This window comes from Cebus imitator, unplaced genomic scaffold (assembly GCF_001604975.1).
Source record: "Cebus imitator isolate Cc_AM_T3 unplaced genomic scaffold, Cebus_imitator-1.0 Scaffold124, whole genome shotgun sequence".
NCBI lineage: Eukaryota > Metazoa > Chordata > Mammalia > Primates > Cebidae > Cebus > Cebus imitator.
In genome coordinates this window covers 4,067,635-4,091,293 of record NW_016107439.1, presented here as the reverse complement: position 1 = coordinate 4,091,293, position 23,659 = coordinate 4,067,635, and the positions used below count along the sequence as shown (strand labels likewise).

General features: G+C 43.7%; 1 protein-coding gene across 1 annotated transcript in view; it reads left to right on the top strand.

Moving 5' to 3' along the window:
• Nucleotides 1-16,179: 16,179 nt before the first annotated feature.
• CWH43 (cell wall biogenesis 43 C-terminal homolog) overlaps nt 16,180-23,659 on the top strand; it is a 62,034-nt gene continuing 54,554 nt past the window's right edge. The window contains exons 1-4 of the mRNA XM_017540286.2: nt 16,180-16,399; nt 18,395-18,586; nt 21,352-21,472; nt 21,788-21,942. Coding sequence (XP_017395775.1) covers nt 16,357-16,399; nt 18,395-18,586; nt 21,352-21,472; nt 21,788-21,942 — 511 coding nt within the window. The 5' untranslated portion in view covers nt 16,180-16,356. The remainder of the gene's footprint in view (nt 16,400-18,394; nt 18,587-21,351; nt 21,473-21,787; nt 21,943-23,659) is intronic.

Sequence of the window (23,659 nt, the reverse complement as noted above, 5' to 3'; positions counted from 1 at the left end):
ATTATTACTGCTATTTTAATTTATTTATTTAATTAATTAATTTTTTTAGAGACAAGTTCTCACTATGTTACCTAGGCTGGTCTTGAACTCCTGGGCCCAGGCAATCCTCCAGCCTCAGCCTCCCAAAGTGGTGGGATTACAGGTGTGAGCTACCACACCCGGCTGCAAGGATTATTTTGTTTTCAAGTGACCGAAACCCAGACTAAAGGGTCTTGGACAAAAGAGAGAAGAAATTACTGACTATAATGGTTTATTTTATTTGTCAACTGTGTCTTGGGGTGCCCAGATATGTGGTTACATATTATTTCTGGGTGTGTGTGTGTTTGAAGGTAATTTTGGGTAGGATTCACATCTGAATCAATAGACTGGGTAAAGCAGATTGCCCTCCCAAATGTGAGTAACCCTCTTCCAACCAGTTGAAGGCCCGAATAGAACAAAAAGGCTGGCCTTCCCCCAAATAAAAAAGGGAACTCTTTCTGCCTGACCACTCTGAGCTGGCACTCAGTCTTCTTCTGCCTCCTGACTCAGACCAAAACATCTGGTCGTCTTGGGCCTTGAGCCTTCTGGCTCATGGACTGGAGCTACATCATTGGCTCTTCCGGGTCTCCAGTGTAGCAACTGCAGCTCGTGGGGCTTCTCAACTTCTATAATCATATGAGTCAATTTCATATAATAGATCTCTCTCTCCATCCCCCTCCCCCACCACAGACACACACACACGCGTGCACACACACACTCACAGACACACACACACACACACACACACACACTCACAGACACATCCTGTTGGTTCTGTTGGTCTGGAGAGCCCTGACTCATACACTGAGTAATAAGAACCATGGAACTACTGAACAACCAAACCATGGGAAGAGCACAGATGCAGCTGAATCTTAAAACAGAATGAGGGGCTCAAATGCTGCTGAGAGTTTTCTTCCTCCCTGCCTTTCCTTTATTTTTAATTTTTATTTTTTTGAGGTGGGGTGTCACTCTTTCACTCAGGTTGGAGTGCAGTGGTGCAGTCTCGACTCACTTGGCCTCCCAGACTCAAGTGGTCCTCCCACCTCAGCCTTCTGAGTAGTTGAGACCACAGGTGCATGCCACCACTCCTGGCTAATTTTTTGTATTTTTGGTAGAGATAGCTTGTCTTGAATTCCTGGGCTCAGGTGATCCACCCGCCTTGGTCTTCAAAGTATTGAGATTATACACATGAACCAATATGCCCCGTCCTTCATTTTTAATTGACAAGTAAAAATTGTGTATATTTACTGTGGTACACACCTGATAGGTTTTGTTTCCTCTGCCTCCTCCTCCTTCCTCTCCTCCTCCTCCTCCTTTTTTGTGGAGATGGAGTCTCAGTTTATTGCCCATGCCGAAGTGCAGCAGCCCTGTCTCAGCTCACTGCAACCTCCTCTTGGTTCAAGCAATTCTCCTGCCTCAGCTTTCTTAGTAGCTGGGATGATAATGCAGACATCACCATGCCCAGATAATTTTTGTATTTTTAGTAGAGATGAGGTTTCACCATGTTGGCCAGGCTGACCTTGAACTCCTGACCTCAAGTGATCTGCCCATCTTGGCCTCCCAAAGTGCTGGGATTACAGGTGTGGGCCACCATGCCAGGGTGATATTTTGACCATATGTATACATTTTGGAGTATCTAAATCAACCTAATTCAAAGAACTTCTTTCTTCTTTGCCCTTTTATTAACGTGGAATTCATTTTCTCTTGATGCAAACCACCTTACGCAGCATGGTGGGAAACACATAACATCTCCCCTGCTTTACATCACATGACCTCCCCACCAAAAAAGATAAAAATAGTTCTGAAGCTTAAAGCTACCAGTATTGGCCAGGTGTGCTGACTCATGTCTGTAATCCAGACACTTTGAAAGGCTGAGGTAGGAGGGTCACTTGAGCCCAGGAGTTCAAGGTTACAGCAAGCTATGATTGCACCACTGCACTCCAGCCTGGGCAACATAGCAAGGCCCTGATATGGTTTGGCTCTGTGTCCCCACCAGAGTTTCATCTTGAACTGTAATCTCGATGTGTCAAGGGAGGAACCTGGTGGGAGGTGATTGGATCATGTGGGTGGTTTCCCCCATGTTGTTCTCATGAGAGCTGATGGTTTGAAAGTATGTCACTTCCCCGCCTCCCCCCCCCACCCTCACCCCACTCCTCCTGCTGCCATGTAAGAAGTGCCTTGCTTCCCTTTCACTTTCCATCATGATTGTAAGATTCCTGAGGCTTCCCAGCCATACATAATGAAGCTGTGAGTCAATTAAACCTCCTTTCTTTATAAATTAACCAGTCTCAGGTAGTATCTTTATAGCAGTGTGAAAACAGGCTAATACAAACCCCATCTCTACAAAAAATTAAAAAAAAATTAATTGGGTGTAGTGGTACATGCCTGTAGTCCTAGCTACTCAGGAGGCTGAGGTGCGAGGATTACTTGAGCCTGAGCCCAGGGGTTCAAGGCTGCAGTGGGCTATAGATTGTGCCACTGTACTCCCACCTGGGTGACAGAGGGAAATCCTGTCTCAAAATAAATAAATAAGTTATCAATCTGCACAAAGTTCCCTAGGAAGATAATCAGGCCAACCTTCAAAAATTATTAATGATTTGTGGAGTGAATTTTCTTCTGGGGGAGTATGATAATATTGTGCTTCAAACTTAATAGAGCCTACAAAACAGAAGTAATGGTTAGTGACGCCCAACATCTGGATTACTAAGTGAAGATATAAAAATAATAAAAATTAAGAGGCATGTTAATGTCACACCATATGCTTAAAATCTAATAATAGTAATGATCCAGACATATAGGTACAATAAAATCTGTGGAAGGTATCATGAAAATAGGCTAAACACAAGGATAAAGTTAAGGATGGACGGTTCAAGCAATCAGATGACTGCATTCTGGCCAATGAGTTGGAAGTAGAAGTCACGTATGCAACTCTTAGGTAATGTCCTGAAAGGGTAGTCCCCTGTCCCTCTGCTTCCTTTTTCTTATTCTTGTAGATTAGACTGAGGATGCGAAGCCTGAAGCTGAAGCAGCTATTTTGAACCATGAAAGGAAGGATGCCTGTTGAGGATGGTGAGCACCCGGATAGAGGGAGCCCAGGATCCTGACGCCTATGGAGCCAGCACACCAGCCCTGGATGACTGATGGCAACCTTTATGTGACAGAGATAAAACCTCCATCTCACTTACGTCACTGGTATTTTGAAATTTCTGTTGCACTTGGCTAAACCTGGGGATGAATAATTGCAATATGGCGTTTCCTATTCTAATAATTTTTCAATCTCAATGGATTGTACTAACATGCACAGGGTAGGATTATAACATTTGCAGTGATGAAAGGCCTCAAAAACACTTACTTCCTGCGAAGTCTTTCTCAGGAAGCTGCTGGAGTAAACCAATTAAGAGGAAGACATGGGATCCTATAAAGAAGGAGTCCAGCATAGGAGAGAGATGAAGCAATGTCTCCAATGAGGCTGCAGGGAAGTTCCGAACAACAGCCCTGCAGCAAGCTTAGAAAGCACATTGTCCAGATTGGAGCAGAAGAGCAGAGAACACCAGGGGCCATGACGCTGGGGGGAAAAGGGGAGCTGTCCTGAGGCTTTACAGTGCTGGAGGATAGTTTGGGAATGAGTTTGTGATTGTCACAGATAAGAAAACCAACAAACAAAAATCAATTATAAACTAAAGAGAACACAATAATTAGATGAGCAATAAAACATAATTACAGCATTCTGCATGATTAGCAGTGATGCAACCTTAATGCAATAAACACATTACTGATTTAATCAAAATTTGTGAAATAATTGAAACAACTATATTGAATGGGAGAAAGGTGTGTTTGTGGGGGGGTATGTGTGCATGTTATGTGTCTGTGTGCATATGTTTGTCAGAGAGAAGCACTAAAAGAGATTTAACCCTTCATCTTCTACAATAAAAAAAAAGAGGTCAAAAATTTTAAAAATCAAGAAAAAGCAATATGGAAGTAAATACTGAAAAAATAGCTACAAAGATATTTGCCCCTGAAGAATAGGAATTAGGAATGGGAGGGGTAGGGCCAAGAGAAAGAAGTTTTGTCCTTACTATGTGACCCCCCCCCAATGCTTTTTTTTGAGACAGAGTTTTGCTCTTGTTGCCCAGGCCTATCTTGTTGCAATGGCACTATCTTGGCTCACTGCAACCTCTGCCTCCCGGATTCAAGTGATTCTCCTGCCTCAGCCTCCTGATTAGCTGGAATTACAGGCATCCACCACCATCCCTGGCTAATTTTTTATATTTTTAGTAGAGACAGGGTTTCACCATGTTGGCCATTCTGGGCTCGAACTCCTGACCTCAGGTGATCCACCCGCCTCGGCCTCCCAGAGTGCTGGGATTATAGGTGTGAGCCACCGCGCCTGGCCACTGTGTGATTCTTAAAACTATTTTGATAAAATTAAAAATTTTACTAGGCCAGGCGTGGTGACTCACGCCTGTAATCCTAGCACTTTGGGAGGCCGAGGTGGGTGGATTACCTGAGGTCAGGTGTTCAAGACCAGCCTGGCCATCATGGTGAAACCCCATCTTAAAAAAAAAAAAATTACTGTGATAAGAATAGTAACTTAATGAAATAGAATAAACTCTTTGAGTATATGATCTTTAAGCTCTTTGAAGTGATTGGATGGAATGCAAGAAAAAGAAAAATAAAGGGGAAGGGAGGATATTATTAGGAAGAACCAGTCTGCAGAACAAAAATCTCAGCTTAGAATGATTTATGCAGCTTTGTCTTTGTTACCTATCAATAAGAAAATGTGTTAATTAATTAATTAATTCATTAATACTCACGGAATATCTTCTAAGCACCTGGTATGTGCCATGCTCCACTACTGATGATCAGAACATCAAAGATGAGGCCAGGTGCAGTGGCTCACACCTGTAATTCCAGCACTTTGGGAGGCTGAGGTGGGCAGATCACCTGAGGTCAGGAGTTCGAGAATAGCCTGGTTAACATGGTAAAACCACGTGCCTACTAAAAAAAATACAAAAACATTAGCCAGGCATGGTGGTGGGTGCCCGTAGTCCCAGCTACTAAGGAGGCTGAGGCAGGAGAATCACTTGAACCCAGGAGACGGAGGTTGCAGTGAGCCGTGATTGCACCACTGCACTCCAGCCTGGGTGACAGAGTGAGACTTGGTCTCAAAAACAACAACAACAACAACAAAATATCAAAGATGAATGTGGCACAGTACCACCTCACAGAGTGTTGACTCTAATCTTGGTGCTCCCTGCTCTGCTCACCACCAAGTAACTTTAGCACTGTTATTTTCTCAGGGCCTACTCTGGGTCAGCCGTTTGATGTATGACTCAAATCCTCACAACTCTGCAAAGGAGGCTTTACAGATGAGGAGACTGAGGCATGGAAAGGTTAAGCAGCTTGTCTGATTTCACTGGAAGGCTGGAGTCCAGATGTGAATTCAGGAGAGATTGACGCAACAACCCATTCTTCTTCCGTCTCTCTCCTGTTTCCTCTCACTGTGGTTAGTGAAGATGGCAGCTTCCATTCATCCAGTTGTCTGTTGTCTGCCAGGCACGAGGCTCAGTGATTTACACGCTATAGTGGACACTCATTTGTTTTGACCTTCTCTCCTTTGGTGCTGAAAATGCCAGCCACTTGCTTCTCCAGGCTTTCTTGCAGCGAGGACACATGGTCTAATCTCCATCAGTTAGACTTCAACCTAGGACCTAGTGATGCCAAGCATTCCTTTGGCAGCATGGAGCTGTGCCACTCAGATATGCCATCAAGAGAACCTGCTGTGAGGAGTGTAATTAACTGACAGCCTTTGGCATCTGCTACAGAATTCGTTCCATGAGTCTCTGTTCTATTGAGGCAGCTCCAGTCAATGAATGGGCTCAGGGAGGATGCTGGCGCTGGGCCATTCCTCCCCGGTGCCAGATACTCTAAGAGGCTTCCTTGCTTCCTGCAGAGATGTTTGCAGAGGTCACTGCAGTCTGAGTCTCTCTTACCCAGTCCTCTCCTTCTCCTGCTCCTTTCTAAAGTGCCAGATCTGTACCACAGCTGAAGTTTCTCCCTTCCGACTTCTGCTCCCTCCCTCTTTGTCTTTCAGGGCATTTCCCTCTTAATCTCTTCGACTTCTAATTCAGCCTTGGAGTCCACTTCCTAGAGGACCAATATTGACCCGCCTTCTCTGGAGGTGATGGCAGCAACAGTAGCTGAAAAGGCAAGGTCAGGGGCAGTGGTGGCTGATGCTGATGACTGGAGCAGCTTCGAGGTAGTCGAGTTCCCAGCACCAACGCGGCAGTGGGAAACCATGGAATCCAGTGTTCAGAGCAGCCAGGGGAGTTCTTCTTTTCAGACCAGTTATGCAGCATGGTTTTTGGTCACTGTTCCTGGAAGTTTAGCCTCGAGCGAGCTAGTCAATGGTAAAGCTGGGATTCAAACACAGGTTGCTTTATCTCCAAGGTCCCCCTCTTCATAGTTGTGTCATGCTCCCCATTTTTCTAGTTCAAAAGAACGTGGTGATTCCACATGCAACCTCCATTTAAAAACCTAACAGAGGATTCTGGGAGTGGAGTAGACTGGATCCCTGCCTGAACTGATTGCCCTGAATAGTGTTTACTGAACAAATATTCATCTCAGGTAGCATAACAATTCCTAGAGGAGAAATCAGTTGAAACATTAAACTCCCATTTTGTAACTTGATTCTCTTTCTCTTTTCTGTACCTAGACGGGCATAGGATGAATGCTCAATGGCATTCCCTTTAATTTTTATACCATCTTAACCTCTGGGGGGAAAAAGGAGGCTGGGCATGTCACAGATTGGGCAATGCTGGTCTGTAATAAGTAAACCCCACCATTTCGGTGATCTCAAACAATTGTACACAACAGCTCAAAGTCAGTGATTCTGGCAAGGGCTCCCTTCCTCTGTGGCTCAGTCTTTCCCTAGGGCCTTCTTATTACAAGCAGAAGAGGAAAGAGGGGTGAAAAAAACCACTTAAAAATTATACTTTAAATTTATACTTTAATTTAATTATCTGGGGTACATGTGCAGAATGTGCATTGCAGGATTGTTACATAAGTATACACATGCCATGGTGGCTTCCTGCATCCATCCCCCCGTCACCTACATTAGGTATTTCTCCTAATGTTATCCCTCCCCAATCCCCCCACCCCCTGCTATCCCTCCCCTAGACTCCCACCCCCCAACAGGCCCTGGTGTGTGATGTTCACCTCCCTGTGTCCATGTGTTCTCATTGTTCAACACCCACTTATGAGTGAGAACATGTGGTGTTTGGTTTTCTGCTCTTGTGCCAGTTTGCTGAGAATGATGGTTTCCAGCTTCATCCATATCCCTGCAAAGGACATGAACTCATCCTTTTTTATGGCTGCATAGTATTCATGGTGTATATGTGCCACATTTTCTTTATTCAGCATGTCATTGATGGGCATTTGGGTTGGTTCCAGGTCTTTGCTATTGTAAACAGTGCCACAATGAACATATGTGTGCATGTGTCTTCATAATAGAATGATTTATAATCCTTTGGGTATATGTCCAGTAATGGGATTGCTGGGTCAAATGGTATTTCTATTTCTAGATCCTTGAGGAATCACCACACACTGTATTCTACAATGGTCAAACTAATTTACACTCCCAACAACAATGTAAAAGTGTTCCTGTTTCTCCACATCCTCTTCAGCATCTGTTGTCTCCAGATTTTTTAATGATTGCCATTAAAAAAACAATTTTTAATCTTCTTCTCTGGAAGTAACACAATTCAGTGACTCTGACCACATTCAGTTGGTGAGAAGTAATCACACAAGACCCTGGAGATGCCAGGGAAGCTGAGAAATGCAGCCTTTCGCCGGCAGTTCCTTTCCAGGAACTACTCTACAGACGATGGAGGATAGCATGATGTTTGGTTGATAGTTAACCTCCTCTGCCATAGGGGACTTCCATCTTCTTTCCATTCTTTCTTTCCATTCTTCCGGCCTTTCTGTTTTTTTTTTTTTTTTTTTTTTTTTGAGACAGTGTTTTACTTTATCATCCAGGCTAGGGTGCAGTGGTGTGATTGTGGCTCACAGCAACCTTTGTCCCCTGGATTCAAGTGCTTTTCCTGCCTCAAGGAAAGAAACCTGCCTGTATCAGTGGAGGGAGGCAGACAAAGTGCGTTCCTTCATTTCTTTACAGTCAGAGTAGAAGTCTAGCTCTTTCAATTTTGACGATAGGGTGTCGATTTTAGATCTTTCCTTGTTTCTCATATGGGCATTTATTGCTATAAATTTCCCTGTAGACACTGCTTTAAATATGTCCCATAAGATCTGGTACGTTGTGTCTTCATTCTCGTTGGTTTCAAACAACATTTTTATTTCTGCCTTTATTTCATTGTTTATCCATTCATCATTCAGGAGCAAGTTGTTCAGTTTCGATGTGATTGTGCAGTTTTGAGTGCTTTTCTTAGTCCTGAGTTCTAATTTGATTGCGCTGTGGTCTGAGAGAGTGTTTGTTATGATTTCCATTCTTTTGCATTTGCTGAGGAGTGATTTACTTCCAATTATGTGGTCAATTTTGGAGTAAGTGCAATGTGGTACTGAGAAGAATGTGTATTCTGTGGATTTGGGGTGGAGAGTCCTGTAAATGTCTATTAGGTCTGCTTGGTCCAGATCTGCATTCAAGTCCTGGATATCCTTGTTGACTTTCTGTCTCATTGACCTGTCTGATATTGTCAGTGGGGTGTTTAAGTCTCCCACTATTATTGTGTGGGAGACTAAGTCTCTTTGTAAGTCATCAAGAACTTGCCTTATGTATCTGGGTGCTCCTGTATTGGGTTCATATATATTTAGGATAGTTAGCTCTTCTTGTTGCATTGATCCTTTTACCATTATGTAATGCTCCCCTTTGTCTCTTTTGATCTTTGTTGGTTTAAAGTCTGTTTTATCAGAGACTAAGATTGAAAACCCTGCCTTTTTTTGCTCTCCATTTGCTTGGTAAATCTTCTTCCATCCCTTTATTTTGAGTCTATGTGAGTCTTTGCATGTGAGATGGGTCTCCTGAATACAGCACACCGATGTGTCCTGACTTTTTATCTAGTTTGCCAGTCTGTGTCTTTTGATTGGAGTGTTTAGGCCATTTACATTCAGTGTTAATATTGTTATGGTTGAATTTGATCCTGGCATTTTTTACTGGCTGGTTGTTTTGCCTGTTAGTTGATGTGGTTTCTTCATTGCATTGTTGTTCTTTACCATTTGGTATGTTTTTGCAGTGGCTGGTATTGGTCGTTCCTTTCCCTGTTTAGTACTTCCTTCAGTAGCTCTTGTAAGGTAGGTCTTGTAGCAACAAAATCTCTCAGCAATTGCTTGTCCATAAAGGATTTTATTTCTCCTTCACTTATGCAGCTTAGTTTGGCCAGATAAGAAATTCTGGGTTGAAAGTTCTTTTCTTTAAGGATGTTGAATATTGGCCCTCACTCCCTTCTAGCTTGCAAGGTTTCTGCCGAGTCTGCTGTGAGTCTGATTGTCTTTCCTTTGTGGGTGACTCGACCTTTCTCTCTGGCTGCCCTTAGGCTATTTTCCTTCATTTCATCCCTGGTGAATCTGATGATTATGTGCCTTGGGGCTGCTCTTCTTGAGGAGTATCTTTGTGGTGTTCTCTGTATTTCCTGGATTTGAATGTTGGCCTGCCTTGTTAGGTTGGGAAAGTTCTGGATAATATCTTGAAGAGTGTTTTCCAACTTGGATTCATTCTCCCCATCACATTCAGGTATGCCAATCAAATGTAGATTAGGTCTTTTCACATAATCCCATAGTTCTTGGAGGCTTTGTTCATTTTTTTTCACTCTTTTTTCTCTAATCTTGCCTTCTCGTTTTATTTCATTGACTTGATTTTCTATCTCTGATATCCTTTCTTCTGCTTGATCGATTCGGCTGTTGAAACTTGTGTATGCTTCACAAAGTTCTCGTGCTGTGTTTTTCAGCTCCATCAAGTCATTTATGTTATTCTCTGAGCTGGTTATTCTAGTTAGCATTTCGTCTAACCTTTTTTCAAGGTTCTAAGTTTCTTTGCATTGGGTTAGAACATGGTCTTTTAACTCAGAGAAGTTTGTTATTACCCATCTTCTGAAGCCTGCTTCTGTCAATTCATCAAATTCATTCTCTTTTTTTGTTCCCTTGATGGTGAGGAGTTGTGATCCCTGGGAGGAGAAGAGGTGTTCTGGTCTTTGATGGTTTCATCCTTTTTGCGCTGTTTTTTTCCCCCATCTTTGTGGATTTATCTCCCTTTAATCTTTGAAGTTGGTGATTTCAGGAGTTGTCTCTGAGTGGACGTTTTTTTTCTGTTGAGGTTGGAGCTGTATCTTTTTTGGCCTGGAGAAGGTGTTGCTGGGCTCTCTCAGGTTCAATCAAGTTGTTGGGTGGGTGGTACTTCCCTGGAGTCTGTTTGCAGGTGAGATTGGCCCCGCCTTCCCAATGGCATCTCTCCCAGAGCTCCTTCTTCCTGGTTGGGGGTCAAGCTGGTGTATTTGCTGCCAAGCTCTCTAGCAAGTGTTTCAGTTTGAGTTCTGTGGAGGTGGGGCCTGCCAGGCCTTATGGTCTATTTCCCTGTTTTCAACTCTGCCTCCCTCTGTGGGACATCCCCCCTGCTTTAGTCCAAACTTCTGCCTAGGTTTTTTAGATAACTTGCCACGCCCGGCGGGAGCCACTGCTCAGATTTGCATCAACAACCCACGGTGCCCCACAGTCTGGCAGGGCTCTCGTGGACCATGGGTTGCAGGAGGGATGAGGTAAGCACAGGATCCGAATTGGAGCACTGAGTGGGTGAAGTCCTCCAATCCTCCAAGCTGGCTGCAAGTTTCAGGTGGAGAGTTTCCCCGCCCCATCTTAATTTGCCCCCCTGGGAGGCTCTCACCCTGTGGCACCTTCCCTGGGCCTATTTTCAGAGCCCTGTCAGTCCCACAGAAACCAGCACCTCGTTTGGAATCATGAAGTCCTCTAGCCCTCTGCCTCTCATTCGGTGTTGCATTCCGATGTTGTCTTCTCTCAGCCATCTTGGCCTGACTCCGAGCTATACATTTTTATAAAACAAAGAGGGCTGCAATAGATTGCATCATTGTTCAAAGCACTTCCTGCCTCTTTTGCATAGATGTTGCCCATTGAGGTTGTCTTGGCCACCATGTTTGCTGAGTGTGAGAGGAAGTGACGTGGTCTTCTGTGAGACCTGCAAGGGAAGCCTGCGCCTTCAGCCTGAGTCCCAGATCATGATGGAGTGCAGTTGCAGCTGTCCCACGATGGACATGTGATACAAAGGAGAAACAGACCTTTGTCACTGTAAAATACGAACTTAGTTTTTCCTAAAGTGGCAGAGGTGTTTTTAAAATTAATAAGCATAATTGAGGGCCTGAAGTGGCACAAAGGGATTTCTCCTTATTTTATCTCTTTAAAGAAAAGTATGCAGGCTATGATGCCTCATGCCTGTAATCCCAGCACTCTAGGAGACTAAGGCAGGAGGATGGCTTGAGCCCAGGAGTTCAAGCCCAGCCTAGGCAATATAGTGAGACTCTGTCTCTACAAAAAAGTTAAAAAAATTAGTTGAGTGTGGTGATGTGTGTCTGTAGTCTCAGCTACTTGGGAGTCTGAGTGTGTGTGTGGTAGGAGCAGATTGCTTGAGCCCAGGAGTTCCAGGCTTCCGTGAGCTGTGATTCATGCCACTGCCCCTTAGCCTGGGTGACATAGTGAGACCTTGTCTCAAAAAGAAAAAAATGAAAAGAAGAGGATTTCTATTTTTCACTAGGTGAACAGAAAGTCTTTATTATATGATAAAAGGGGTTATCTCCTAGTAGAGATTCTTGTCTGCCTGCCTTCCTTCCTTCCTTCCTTTCTTCTTTCTCCTTTTTCTTTTCCTTCCTTCCTTCTTTCTCCTTTTTCTTTTCCTTCCTTCCTTCCTTCCTTCCTTCCTTCCTTCCTTCCTTCCTTCCTTCCTTCCTTCCTTCCTTCCTTCCTTCCTTCTCTTGTTCTGTCTCTCTCTCTTTCTTTCTGTCTTTGCTGAGACAGGGTTTCACTTTGTTGCCCAGGCTGGAGGTCAGTGGTGTGATCTCAGCTCACTGCAGCCTCCACCTCCTGGGTGCAAGTGATTCTCGTGCCTCAGCCTGCCAATTAGCTGGGACTACCGGCAGGCACCATCACGCTCGGCTAAGTTTTGTATTTTTAGTAGAGATTATTATCTCTACTAACATTATCTCAACATGGTTTCATCATGTTGCCCAGGCTGGTCTCAAACTCCTGACATCAAGTGATCTGCCTGCCTCAGCCTCCCAAAGTACTGGGATTACAGGTGTAAGCCACCATGGCCAGCTGATCCTTCTATTTTTTTAAACAATTTTTTCCCTTTTATTTTTAATTGACATGTAATAACTGTACATATTTATGGTATAGAGAGTGGTATTTCCATACGTGTATATAATGTGTAATAATCAAATCAGGGTAATTAGTATACTTGTCACCTCAAATGTTTATCATTTCTTTGTGCTGTGTCTTGTCTCCTGATGAAAATAAAAGTAGTCTCAACATGCTCTGAGTGAACCTGATGTGTTCACGCTCCAAGAAATAGGAAAGGAATAAAAAGGCGTGGGCAGTGTCATAATATACTTCATTCATTTCCATGTAAAATAAGTGTGCAAATGGAAGCTTTAGGTCTAAGAAGAGATTCCAACAGCAATGAAAAGAAGCGGCCTTCAAAATTAAATTAAAAACCAGGCAGATTGTAAATATGAAAATTGACATGACAGCAGTAAACTTACATACAATGGATGCATTTACAAGACAAGTCAAACTGAATGATGCTGTTATTTCATCAGTCACATGATAACTCATATCCTGTGTGTTCTGAGTAAAAATTATATAATATCAGACTTGGCACAGTGGCTCATGCCTGTAATCCCAGCACTTTGGGAGGCTGAGACAGGCAGATCACTTGAGGTCAGGAGTTCGAGATCAGCCTGGCCAACATGGTGAAACCCCATTTCTACTAAAAATACAAAAATTAGCTGAGCATGGTGGCATGTGCCTGTAATCTTAGCTACTTGGGAGGCTGAGGCACAAGAATCACTTGAACGCGGGAGGTGGAGGTTTCAGTGAGCTGAGATCGCACCACTGCACTCCAGCCTACTAATATATAATATTAGTAGTTGAACAGCAGTGAAACTCAACGGAGAGCAAGACATTTATATGAGTATTCTATTTGACTTTATGAGTATCCTATTTGACTTATGATATTTGGGAAAGAAATTAGAAAGTAACTTCATAATTAACCTGTTATAAGAACGATAATGCAAACTAAAAAACTACATAGGAAAATGTCAGAAATCATGACAAATTTTCCCATAATGTGCCACGGAGGGACAAACTGTCAAATCTGAACAATGATTGCAAACACAGCCGAAACATCTTGAGTCCTTTGTTAAAGGGTGGGGGTCCTCTGATTAAATTCTTCCAGGCATACTCAGTACCATTCTTGTCTCTGCAGTTGGAAAAAAGACAGAATGAGTTGCAGAAAGCTAGAAAAGGCAATTAAAGTGACCACAGGATGGAGATGCTGTTGATATAATTACCAATTGTGTTCTGCAGACCTACCATGTGCTTGACAAGGTGAAACATTAGGGGTGGAGGCATACGTATAATAATACAAGTACTATTTCCTGAATACTGTGAATACCAAAGGTGCTGTGCTGAGCGGCTTAAACCTTTGGTGTGGTGGCTCATGCCTGTAATCCCAGCACTTTGGGAGATGGAGGCAGGTGGATCACCTGAGGTCAGGAGTTCAAGATCAGCCTGACCAACACGGTGAAAACTCGTCTCTACAAAAAATACAAGAATTAGCTGGGTGTGGTGGTGGGCGCCTGTAATACCACCTACTCTGGATGCTGTGGTAGGAGAATCACTTGAACCCAGAAGGCAGAGGGCACCACTGCACTCCAGCCTGGGCAACAAGAGCCAAACTCCACTTCAAATTAAATAAATAAATTTCAAAACAACTATCTACATATATATATATATATATATATATATACATATATATATACATACATACATATATATATATATGGCAGTTTTTGTCGCAGTGATAGATAGATGCTCACTAAAACTTGGTTTCTTTCTCTTTCTGGGCTCACAGGTAAGTCTGTTTTCCAGACTTCCTTGTGGTTAGCTGGGATCAAATGGTTAATAAGGCAAAAAATAAAAAATAAAAATAAAACCAATAACACTAAAACCAAAAACTGAGCTCTGAGCAGAGGAGAAGACACACTGCATTCTTAGTAGAAGTAACGTTTTTTCCTAGCACTTAGCTTTGTAAAGGAACACACTTTACAAGGCTTCTGCTAGGCACACACAATGCTGAGCTAGATCATCCATCACACAGCATTGAGCTAGGTGCTTTCTGTAGGTGCATGGAAAATTAACATATATGGGCAACAAAGAAGGAAAATGCAGTGTTTGATGTCTATAGTCACTGAAGGATCAGAAAACCAAACACCACATGTTCTCATTCGTAAGTGGGAGCTTAACAATGAGAACACATGGACACAAGGAGGGGAACATCACACACCAGGGCCTGTTGGGGGTGGGGACTAGGGGAGGGATAGCATTAGGAGAAATACCTAATGTAGATGACGAGTTGATGGCTGCAGCAAACCACCATGGCGTGTGTATATCTATGTAACAATCCTGCACGTTCTGCACATGTATCCCAGAGCTTAAAGTATAATAAAAAAATTCTCTCCCATTGTGTACATTGTCTTTTCACTTTCTTGATGGAGTATTTCAATTTTAATGAAGTTCAAGTTATCTATTATTTCTTTTGTCACTTATGCTGTGGCATTTTATCTATAACAAGAATCCATTTTAATTAGAGATCATGAAGACTTACTTTTATGTTTTTTTCCAAGAGTTTTACAGTTTTATCTCTTACATTTAGGTCTTTGATCCATTTCAAATTCATTTTTGTATATGGTGTGAAATATGGACCCAACTTTATTCTTTTGCATACAGATAGTTAGTAGTCGTAGAATCATTTGTTGAAAAGACTCTTCCCGGTGAAACTGTCTTGGCAAGCTTGTGAAACTCATTTGACCCTAAAAGAGGGGGTTTATTTCCAGTCTCTCACATCTACTCCGTTAATCTATATTATCTACTCTTGTGACTGAGAGTACTAGCTAGTAATTAATCAGTTAAGAACTTTTTGCTCAAAACTCCTATGGACTTAATAGCAATGATTGCTGTGAAGGTGATTCTAGTACTTTCTGGGCATGCCATCATTGTTTATTTTCAGAGCAAACGTTCTGGAATTGATAAATCATAAGCTTGTCTTAAGAAATTAAAGTGAATTAAGATAAATTGGTCTGAGGGGTTCTTAAACAAGTTCAAGACATCCTGGGGTGTGATATATTTGAGCGAGAAATATCTGGTCTAGTTCACTCACTACATTAATCAAAACGTCTCCCACCTTCTCTTTAGGGATAAGCACTGTCAAATATCATTAATCATAAACTGGGGGAGGGCCAAGTTCCACCTGCATCAGTTATTTTCTCTCCCCTGAGAAAATCTTGCGGGCGCTAGAATTTTGGGCCCCGTTGCTAGGTCGCAATTAACAAATTCCATTTTTACTATCAAAGCTGAGAAAGAGTGGCTCAGCAGTGGCCTTTGTCCTGCCGGCACGCTTCCGACGCGTCGCCCTGGCCTGAAGATCACCAGGGTCGGGTTCGCGCCGGGTGGCCCCATAAGGCTCTCAGAGCGCTGGACCTGGGACACAGGACCCACTCCCGCAGGGTCCCCATCTGGGTCTCCAACGGTCCTTACTCTCTGCCTTCTCCTCGCGGCGCACCCCCTGGGCCTCGTCTAAACGAGGGCACCGCTGGTCCGGAGTTGGCACTTGTTCGCTGCCCCCTGGGTGCTGCTCCCTCCATCTCCTGCGCAGCTCCGGGTTCTGCTCGATAGTAAAGTCCTAGCCGGGATGCGTGTCCCCTGCGCCGGCCCAGGGTGCCGCTGGGGCTTGGGCCGAGGAGGAGAAGGCGGCGCGGGGACCAGAGGCGCCCGAAGCGGTGCAGCGCGCACAGGTGGCGCCCGGCCCGGCCAGGGCAGGCGAGGCTGGGTGTGGTCGGGAAGGGGCGGGCAGACCGGCCCCACCCCGCCTCGGCTCGGCACGTGGGCCAGCGGGCTGGGGCTGGCTCGGCGAGGGAACGCGGGGACCACGGGCGCGGACGCAGGCCCGGGAGGACGCGGCGGCAGGGTCTGGGGGCGCAGGGCGAGCCCGGAGGGGCCCGGCCTGCACGACTTTCCTGGAAAGCGCCGCCCCGCGCCGCGGCGATGCCTTCGCTGTGGAGAGAAATCCTCCTGGAGACGCTGCTGGGTAAGCCGAGGCTCCTCGTTGCGCGTTCGCGGGTCCCGGCTTCCCGGGCCCTGTCCCCAGCCGCGGCGCTCGGCCGGGTTGGCTGAACTCGGGGAGGAAGAAAAGCGCGCTCCGTGCCCAGAATGGAGATGCTTATCGTCTCCTGGGAACTTTTCCTACTGAAGGGAATAAAGGAAAAGACCTAGACTGACGTCTCAAGCTGAGTCTGCTAGGCGCCCGCGGGAGACGCCGCTGCCCGAGTTCCCAGCAGCCCTGGGATTGAGCCCGAGGAGCGCGAATTCCCCTTGTGTTGGCCTTGACCCCGCGCGGCCGGTACCGTCCCCAAAGCCCCCCACCCGTGACCTTTAAGTTTAATTTAATACAGTTCAGTATTTTAAAATTTGGTCAATTTCTAAATTTGCTGAACTTTAAAATTCAGAAGGAAAGGGGCACCAGTTTTCCGCGGGCGCTGTAGGTGAGCACCGGGCGGCAGCTGCTCCCCGCCGTGGGTTGGGCCCAGGACAAGGAGCCTTGGTGTCGGCTGCACACTTGGGCATTTGGCGAAAAGCATCAGACTCGAGTCTTATTTGCTCTCTCACCAGCTTTACAAATCCCAAGGACAATTTTATTGGTGTAATTCTCTCGGAGCTGTGTGATTAATAAAATTAGAGTTCCCAGAAAAACATTTGGGATATTGCTAGAATACCCTGTGCATTACAAAACAAAGATCCCTCCGGCCTGGGCGGGGCGCCTCCCTGAGAACTTGATTTTCTGCGAGCTGGTAGTTCTCAGGAGGGCTTCAGACTATTTTTTTCTGGCTCAGTTTGTGTAAGTTGGGAGATGTACAGTGCCTGGTATTCAATAAGTACCTCAGGTGCTAAGTATCCAGTGCACTTGGTCTCATTTAATCCTCCCGACAACTCTGTGAAGGGGTTGAAAGTCCTATTTTCCTGATTGAGAAGGGGAGGTTGGAAAGCCAGTTGGTAGAAATTTCCCATGCCTAGTGGTTAGACGGGCTACCTTTGGAGCCAGGCTGCTTAGAGTTAGGGTCTCTCTGACATTTGCTCCTTGTGTAACCTTAGGTATTCACTGAACTTTCTGAGTCTTGAGATTTTGTTTGTTGTTTTGTTCTTGCTTAGTTAATTTTTGCGTTTGTAAGAGGGGAGTAGAAATAACACCCATCTCATAGCATATGAGGCTGTATGAAAAATGAGACAGACTGTCCATGCTAATACTTAGCATGGAGCCTAGTGCATGGCAAGTGCCCATAACATTAATTGCCATTATTGCTCAAGATTACACAGCAGTTATTGGCAGAGATGTAACTTACTTCAGATCTGGGTATTCTACTACCCTGCACTGCCTCCTAAGGACTGGACTGAAAATGGTCTCCTCAAGGGAATGACTGCCGCCTCATTCAAGTGTTTTTGGGTGTAGTCGGGGGTCAGGGGAGGGAATCCTGCTGCTTGCTGTCCTTTTGGACTCTCACAATATAGGTGAGAAAATTTTGTCGGTCAGGGTCCAGGAAGCCAAATTCAACTCAGATGGTCCAAATGAGTAGGACTTAATAAAGAGACTGCTTACAGCCATATGGGCAAGAAAAAGGAGCAAGCAAGGGATGCAGAGAAACTCACGGCAGCAGGAAGCCATCCTCAACCAGGGCCTGAGTCGGGGAATGTGTACATTTCACCAGCAATTCACTTCTGGGAATACATCCTACAGCTACACTCACAGTCATGCATTACATAGCGACATTTCCCTAGGAAATTGCCATCGCTTTTCTATCAGTCCCTGAAGGCACAACACAGTCCGTGCAGTCAGTTCTGCGGATCCCCGCGAAGGAAGTTGTAGAGCTCTTGTTTTGTTTTGTGTCAGTGGAGACAGCTGGAACCCAGTTCAGCCCAGAGCCACGAGGAACAATGGCCAGCCCAGGCGGTTGAAGTGGAGGGACAGGGCTATTGGAAACAATGCTGAAGTTACACTTTCTCTCTTTTTAACTTTTTCTTTTTTTTGTAGGATACGTTTCTTGGTCTCTCTACCATGACCTGGGACCGATGATCTACTACTTCCCTCTGCAAACACTAGAACTCACTGGGTTTGAAGGTTTTAGTATAGCATTTCTTTCTCCAGCACTCCTCACAATTACTCCTTTCTGGAAATTGGTTAACAAGAAGTGGATGCTAACCCTGCTGCGGGTGATCACTGTTGGTAAGATGGAAAAGAGTTTCTTTAAGACTTTTTTGTTTTAGTTAAAAATCAAATGAGATTATGGAGACTGTTCTTTGAATGCTGAATGTTTGAATTTAAAAAATCAAAGATTTCTTTTTCCCTTACCACTACCTTAGAAGAGCTTTAGTAATTGGAAGACTAGAGAGAGTCAAGCGTTTTGCATTTCCTATGTTTTTGCCAGACTAGAAAGGCCTAAAAATCACTGAAATGAGGAAGGGAAAGATACCTTAAAGAACTAATCAACTCTTGAATATATTGTGTTCTTCTTTCCAACTATGACATAACACTCAGAAGCCATTTTTAAAAAGTTTGTTAAATAACAATGCACAAGAGATATGAAAATTATAATGACAAACACCACAGTAAGCAGTCAAACAAGAAACTAGGAAAAATATATAGAGTTCCTACAAACCAATAATTTAAAAAAAAAACAAAACAATAAAACAACAACTCAATAGAAAAGTGGGCACAGGATCTGATCAGTTCACTGGAAAGGAAATACAATTATTTCTTAAAAATGGAATCAAATGTATAGACAACAACTTATACAAATATAGGTATATTTATCTATAGTTTGACGAGTAGATCAGCAAAGAGCAGTCTGACTGCACTGTGCGGTAAGGGTGGGGAAACAGGCACTCTTACATTGTTGGTGAGAGTGTCCAATGGCACAACCTCTATGGAGAATAATTTAGCAGTATTATCAAAATTACAGATATGAACATTTCACCAGCAATTCCACTTCTAGGAATGTGTCCTACAGATACACTCACAGCCATGTGTTGTATAGCGACATTTCACTAGGACATTGCCACCACTTTTCTGTCCGTTAGTTCCTGAAAGCACAACATGGTCAGTGCAGTGAGTTCTGTGGATCCCCACAAAGGGATAGAACTCTTGTTTTGTTTTGTGTTGGTAGCGACAAAGTCTCGCTACATTGCTCAGGCTGGTCTCAAACTCCAGAGCTCAAGCCATCCTCCCTGGCCTCCCACAGTGCTGAGATTATAGGTGTGAGCCACTGTGCATGGCCCAGAGCTCTTGTTTTTAAAACAACTCAGGCTCAGAAAGATACTGGCAAAAACTCCCGAAAAGTGTGCCCTTTACAAAGTTGGTGTCCATAGGAATTGAAAGACATGTCAAATGGTCTTGAAATTTTCAGCTCCAGAAATAACAAATTGAGTTTCCTACCCTGAACTGAGTATATAGTAATTGATTTCAGCTGGCATTGGCTTACAGTATCCTATGAACCACTGTAACTCAGAATCTTGCAAGATTCATTTTCTTATCATGCTCCAGGATGATTTTATGGGAGTGATCTCATAGGTGGCACTTCCTTGTCACCTTTGTTTGGTGCTGCCTATGTGGGCCTTACCTATAGATCCACAGACTGAGTAGTTAATGGGACAGTTTCCATTATTTAAGTCTATTTCTGGCCCAGTAACTGCTGGTGGCTGTAAGGGATGTGATATTAAATAAGTTTGGGGTAGATATTGTATTTGCTTTCAATGCTTCCTATTCCCTTTTCACTTTCTTCCTCCATGAAAACCTATCACCTTGAGCAGAAGTAGAATTATATTTGGGAATATGGAATAGGTAGGGAACGTCACTCAGTGTGGAGGAGGAAGTGGCTAATCTCTGCCAAATGCTGTCTAGGTGACCATTGGGTTTTGTTGTTGCTAAACAGAGGCTGAAGTCAGCCATGATTTGCCTTAAAAATCCCTTCAAATACTTCTTAAGGACTTGAAACAACTTTGTTTTTCGAGTCCTGAGATATTCTTATATAACCACAGAAAGGGTCTGAGCATTACATGCCATCTTCCTTCTGGCACCTAAGATATTTTAGGTTAATTACTATGTAATTAACTATGAAACCAGTTCATACTCCTCTTAATTTAGATTATTTTTGACCCACTAGGATGGCTATAATAAAAAAAGACAGACAATAATAAGTGTTGGCAAGGATGTGGAGAAATTGGAACCTTCACACATTACTGGTAGAAATATAAGAAATGTACAATGGCACAGCAGCTTTGGCAAAGTGTAATGGAAGCAGTTATCATGTGATCTAACAACTCTACTCCTTGGTATGGAAGTAGAAAATGGAAAGAAAAATGGAAACATTTGTTCACACAGAAACTTGTACACAAATGTTCATAGCAGCATTATTCGTGAAAGCCACAAAATGGAAACAACCTTAATGCCCATAGACTGATACATGCAATGGAATATTATATAGCTATAAAAAGTAACAAAACACTGATACATGCTACAACATGGATGAACACTGAAAACATTATGCTAAGGGAAAGAAGGAAGTCACAAAAGGCCACATATTGTACAATTTAATATGAAATGCCCAGAAAAGGAAAAATCCATAGAGACAAAAAATAGATCAGTGATTACCAGGGGGTGGGGGATGTGGGAGAAGGGAATGAGAAGTGACCTGCTAATGGGTACGGGGTTTCTTTTTGGGGTGATGAAATGTTCTGGAATTAGATAGTGGTGACTGTTGCACAAATTTATGAGTATACTAAAAACTATTGGATTGTATATTTTTAGCATGGTGACTTTTATGGTAGGTGAATTATATTTCAATAAAAATTTTAAATACGTATATAAAATTATACATTAATTCTGTCTTCCTGAGTATAAAGACGGTATCAGATAACATTCTTCAAATGCAAATCACTGAGTTCCAATCCATGCTTGCCAGAAATTCTTAGCTCTCCTTATTTTGTTTGTAGGCGGAATAGCCTCCTTCCAGGCTCCAAATGCCAAACTTCGACTGATGATTCTTGCACTGGGGGTGTCTTCCTCGCTGATAGTGCAAGCTGTGACATGGTGGTCAGGAAGTAGTTTGCAAAGGTATGGTTAGCGTCTTGTACTTAGGGGCCAGGAGTTCCAGCTTATAATTTTTATCTTCCATGAGGCCTTGTTGAAGTCTCCTTCTTTTCCTTTTTACAAAACAAGGGCATGAATACTTGCCATCCATCTCAATAATGTTTTGAAAATGAAAGAATTATAGCAAGTTGCCTAAGTTGCTATATAGAGGCTAAGTCACGTTCATTATTGCAAATTACCAACAAGACTATTTCAGCTACTTATTCTATGAAACTGTGTGATGGACATAGTACATTGACTGCACATAAAAAGTGTTTAAAAATACTTTTGCACTTACAGGTACCTCAGAATTTGGGGATTCATTTTAGGACAGATGGTTCTTGTTGTTCTACGCATATGGTACACTTCACTAAACCCAATCTGGAGTTATCAGATGTCCAACAAAGTGATACTGACATTAGGTGCCATAGCCACACTTGATCGTATTGGCACAGGTAATATTGTAACTCGGGAATTTTCTCTTTTGCAGAGCTTACCCTTCCTATGTGAATGTTGCATATCTTGGAGAGAAAATCTATAAAAGTAGTTTTTCTGCATTATATGTGTATTTCAGCTTTTCCTTCCTCTGCAATAATAATTGGTACAGCTAGTGGCCTATTTGCTAAGTAGGAGGCACATTATCCTTGCCAGTACAGACAGAGGGTGAAAATAAAATACCATCGCTGGTTTGTAGCACTGTGGCAATGGGAGATGAGAAGCAGGCCTCATGCCCTAGCTCGCATTCAGCTCTGTTTTCCTTCTCCTTCCCCCTGCATAGTGCTCTCTAGGATGGAATTCTCCATCCTCAACCTCCACACTGACCCCAGTACATCTCTAACACTAAGAAAAGTTCCTGTGCCCTATAGCTGTGGAAACTCCCTGGGTTTTTTTCCCCAGAGGTCTGAAGCCCCAAATCTGAGACTTGAAAAGAAAAGAAACCTACCTTGCACATGCATACCACCTTTCAAATCCCCTGTCTCTCCCTGGGCTGGCTTTCTCTGAGACAGAAACATGTCCAGCTTGGAGTTTTATTAGCCAATGTGAGACTCTTCTAAAAAGAAGGGGGAAGTGTTAGTGGATTCTAGTTAACTTGCTTCTGGCTTTTTCTGTAACTCTCAGTGAGTCACTGTTCTTCTGTAACTGCAAGGTGAAATCTCACAGATGTCTGGAAGTTTAGAAGGTATTGGCTCACCATGAGCAAAGTGCTTGTATAATTTCCCCTCAGGCCCCCAGTTTGGCATGAAACGAAAATAGAGGGAAGTTATGTCAGTAAATTGGTCATGTGATGTTAATAGTGGAAGATTTAGAACTCAGTCTGGTCCCTAAAATATGTTTAAAGAGGTGGAGACTTGGGCAGCTCATTTTGCAGGTACAGCCTGATAAGGATCTGGACTTCAGGGTACTGTTGACATTTCCTGACTTTTCATCTCTCTGGCCTTTGTTTTAAATGTGTGTGACCCAGTTCCTGGCTGTCAGTTCCTTCCTCTGTTTCTGCTCTGTGCCCCCCTTTAGAAAACTGACTGTTCACCCTCTACCTTCTCAGCCTATCTGAGCATATCAAATATTTTTTGTAGTTCCTTTGAAGATTTTGTTGGGTCCTGGGGGGCGATGGCAGCGGAGGTGGACCAGGTAATACACTGCATCACCCACTGTAATACACTGCATTTTACTCGACAAATTCAGTTTAGATGGCTCTTTTTCCTCTAAACTCTCTGCTGAGCCCCTAGACCCCTGGCCTGCCTTTTGTCACCACCGCCCTCTCCCGCTCCATCCCATCCCCATGGCTCTCAGCTCTGCCCCTCCTCCCTCTGATCCCGTTATTGTCAGAGAAGCTTTCTTGGAGCTTTCTTGGGAAATCAGACTGCCAGCTATGTACAGTCAGACCTGAAGACCTTCTTTCCGTACTGTAGGGGACTAGATCGGGGTCAAAAACATCTGCCCAACAGGGTCTCTCTGTTTTTGTGAAACAATCCTGCTGCTGGCATCTTCTCTAGTTGTTACGTTTTTGTGTGCAAAGTCATGGCAGTGACAAATTGGACCTCTTGGCTAAACAGTACCAAGGAGCTACACTGCCTAAGCTCCAATCCCACGTTCCTAGGTTCTCTTCACTAGCTGTGTGATCTTGCGCAGGTTACCTGATCTCTCTGGGTCTGTTCTCTCTTTTTTTTTTTT